The sequence below is a fragment of the Polistes canadensis genome, unplaced genomic scaffold (assembly GCF_001313835.1).
Source record: "Polistes canadensis isolate GaletaPanama2010 unplaced genomic scaffold, ASM131383v1 scaffold_220, whole genome shotgun sequence".
In the NCBI taxonomy this organism is placed as follows: Eukaryota; Metazoa; Arthropoda; class Insecta; order Hymenoptera; family Vespidae; genus Polistes; species Polistes canadensis.
In genome coordinates this window covers 191,262-194,240 of record NW_014569767.1, presented here as the reverse complement: position 1 = coordinate 194,240, position 2,979 = coordinate 191,262, and the positions used below count along the sequence as shown (strand labels likewise).

The 2,979-nt window shown below is 36.3% G+C and overlaps 1 protein-coding gene across 1 annotated transcript; it reads right to left on the bottom strand.

The window, feature by feature from the left end:
* Positions 1–1,332: 1,332 nt before the first annotated feature.
* On the bottom strand, positions 1,333–2,639 carry LOC106790182. The gene is made up of 4 exons (XM_014754922.1): positions 2,150–2,639; positions 1,762–1,937; positions 1,561–1,701; positions 1,333–1,485 (listed from the first exon to the last, which is right to left on the bottom strand). The coding sequence occupies exons 1-4, from the start codon at positions 2,637–2,639 to the stop codon at positions 1,333–1,335; spliced, it is 960 nt and encodes a 319-aa protein (XP_014610408.1).
* Positions 2,640–2,979: the final 340 nt, after the last annotated feature.

Below are 2,979 nucleotides of genomic sequence, written 5' to 3'. Positions count from 1 at the left end.
CGAGTCTCTAATAGGAATATTTACCCCATTGATGACCACAGGGGGACACGTGCCTCTGCGCAATGTGAAGGTTATATGAGCTGATTTATTTTCGTTGATATWKAYTCGYYAYYTCTGACACCATTTTTCTAGTGAGTGCAGATGACGTTGGAGAATATCAGTCGCGTTTTGTGGATCGCTCTCAGATGCTAGCAGAGCTGTATATATCGAGGAGATAAATTTTTACCGATAAAAAAATCAAGCAAGTCAGGGATTTTATTTACATCAGTTGGCCAGTAGGTAGGCTTACCTGAACTAATGCAAGATAGTCTATTAGTTTCGATACTTTTTGAGAGTGCTCTACCTCTTGGTGTTATAATTCTACTACCCCAGATGTTATGTTTGGCATTAAAGTCACCTCCGGCACGATAGCCCTAACATACAAATCGTCCAGTTCGCAGAGATGCACTTTTCAACTGAATTTTTTTATTTGTTTGTATCAAATCTCTATTTACCGTTGTAATGAAATTAAATTTAAACTCGTGATTTTACATTTACGTAAAATACATAAAAATATAGAAATAGGAAAAGTAAATATATTAACCCTTAGCGCTCTGCACGTTTTGGTACCACTGCCTACCAACAACCAACAACTCTGGCACATTTTCGCATCGGAATGAGTGTGAAGGAGTCTTATTTTAAGTGAGAAGAATTACACGTGCTTGTGAATATTTTTGATTTTACTTATTTTGTACATATGCACCTTTTTCTTGTAAATGAAAAGTAAATATTAAATTTAATTCACCATTCTGTGATATCTTTTGAATTTTGAATCTTCTATGTGCATTCTGGATTTTGAATCTTCACTGTGCATTCTGGATTTTGAATCTTCACTGTGCATTCTGGATTTTGAATCTTCACTGTGCATTCTGGATTTTGAATCTTACCGGTGCATTCTGGATTTACTTGGGCAAGTGTCACAGTATTCACTTTTTTGACGTTTGCCATCTCTTTGTTTCCTTGTAGAGCACACAAACAAACCATAGTCCCTCTTTGGACCTGTCCTCACTATGTGCAGTTTTCCGTTTAGTCTTATATCAGAAATTGATGTAGAAACTCTTGTTCTCTCCTGACAAAAATTTCCTACGAACTGATCGACTAAAATTTTCCTGTACTTTCAATGCGTCAGTACTTTCTCATTCTTATTGTCCTGTACAGTTTTATACAAAATGTATGAATTAATTTCATTTCCCCAAAAGAAGAGTTTCCGCCACCATTTAAGGGAAGGCCTCAAAAAGCAGTAACTATGGAGGCGTATTGATCAGCCCGATCAACACCACCCATCGATTTTGTTTATCCGATTGCTACACTTGGCTTTTCAATTTCTTCGTTGGTACCACCTCGAATAAATCTATTAGTTGCTACCATTCCAGCATTATGCCAGTTACTTAATAACGTCACTATTCTTTTATCCCTCCAAGCTAAGATCATCGTATTTTCACGTTTCTATGGAATAGTTTTCTTTTCTCTTAATTTTGGTTTTTTTAAACATGTTGGAAGACCTTTTCTGTTGGATTGTACTGTGCCGGTCAAGTGGCATTTCATTTTTCTCAATTCTTGAGCCAAGGGTATACTGGTGTAATACCTGTCGGTATGCATATGATAACCTTTTGCGGTAGGTACCTGATCTCTAATAATTGTTGGTAGAGATGCAGAGTGATTCTGGTGCTAACCAGTAAATCTTGCCTTGGCAGATTTTCAGAGGTTTTTCAGAGGTGATACTTCCATAGTATGGAAGAATACTATATACACATATCCAGTTTCGGAGTCTGCTAAAACGTATATTCGAATGCCCCACTTGGTGGGCTTATTGGGATTGTGGGTGATAAAACTGATCTTTCCTTTAAATTTAACAACTGATTCGTCTACGCATATATTTTGTCCAGGTACAAAATAGTCTGAAAATTTTATGTTTACATATTCCAAAAAATTAGATGCTCGTTGAATACGTGTTCTGATGTCATTTTTTGTAGGGGCCGGTGTTTTTAAAGGAAGCATCCAGAATATCTGCATGAATCTCTCTTCCTTATAAATATTTTACTAAAGAAAGGGATGCGACTATTCTCCTTAGTTGACCAGTATTCTTGGATATTCGCTAGGGGTATCATACCAATATTGATGATAACTCCAATAAATGCCCAAAATTCATCTTCCACCGCGCGCAACGTTTGCCAAATAGAATTATGAGATATTTCTTTATTCTTCAAAACATTTTCTGCGTACTTGTTCGTTTCTTTTATAATTTCCTTTGCCAGTTCATTTGTGAAGAATAATTTAAAGTATTGTATCGGCTGTACAACACTTGCAGTAATTTGTGGTCCAATGACCTTTGGCGATACATTAAAATATATTCTATCCGGAATACCTAATTCTTCCGTAACATCGCGCCATTCAACTAATTCTTCCTGCGATTCTTCGCTTTCACTTTCAATAACTACCATTCGTCGTCTCTTTGGTAGTATAATTTCGGAATCACTACTTGGAGTTTCAGAATTATAATCAATATTGTCTTCCACAATATCTTCTAACATTGGAAAATCCAACACATCTTCAGTATCACTCAAATCTATATTCTCATCACAATAATTATTTTTCTCCATACTGCTAACAGCAAAATGGGTAAAAAAATTATTCAATCGTAACAGTAAAAAGACTGAGCACGTTTTAACAACAGATAACAATTGCCATCGCTAACAATTAATTGCGTAACATCTTAAGTGTATTTATTATAAAAACATTGGGTGGGCTCCGCAGCGGAGCCTGCGGAGTTACGGAACAAATGACCGACGGCTCCGCAGCGGAGCCAACGGAGCGCCAAGGGTTAATATAGGGTGCGTTCCACTAAGCAATTACAAAATTAATTAACTCCGTCACATACTATATATAATAATTAAGATAATTATACGCCTGATAATTGTTTATGAATACCTTCACTGTCTT

What these genes read in the sequence shown, in the direction of transcription:
- LOC106790182 (XM_014754922.1), bottom strand. Translation starts at nt 2,639, where the DNA reads ATGGAGAAAAATAATTATTGTGATGAGAATATAGATTTGAGTGATACT. An exon ending in TGGAGTTATCATCAATATTG is followed by an intron (nt 1,938 to 2,149) that starts GTATGATACCCC and finishes TAAAATTTTCAG; the next exon opens with ACTATTTTGTACCTGGACAA. An exon ending in AATGCCACTTGACCGGCACA is followed by an intron (nt 1,486 to 1,560) that starts GTACAATCCAAC and finishes ACTATTCCATAG; the next exon opens with AAACGTGAAAATACGATGAT.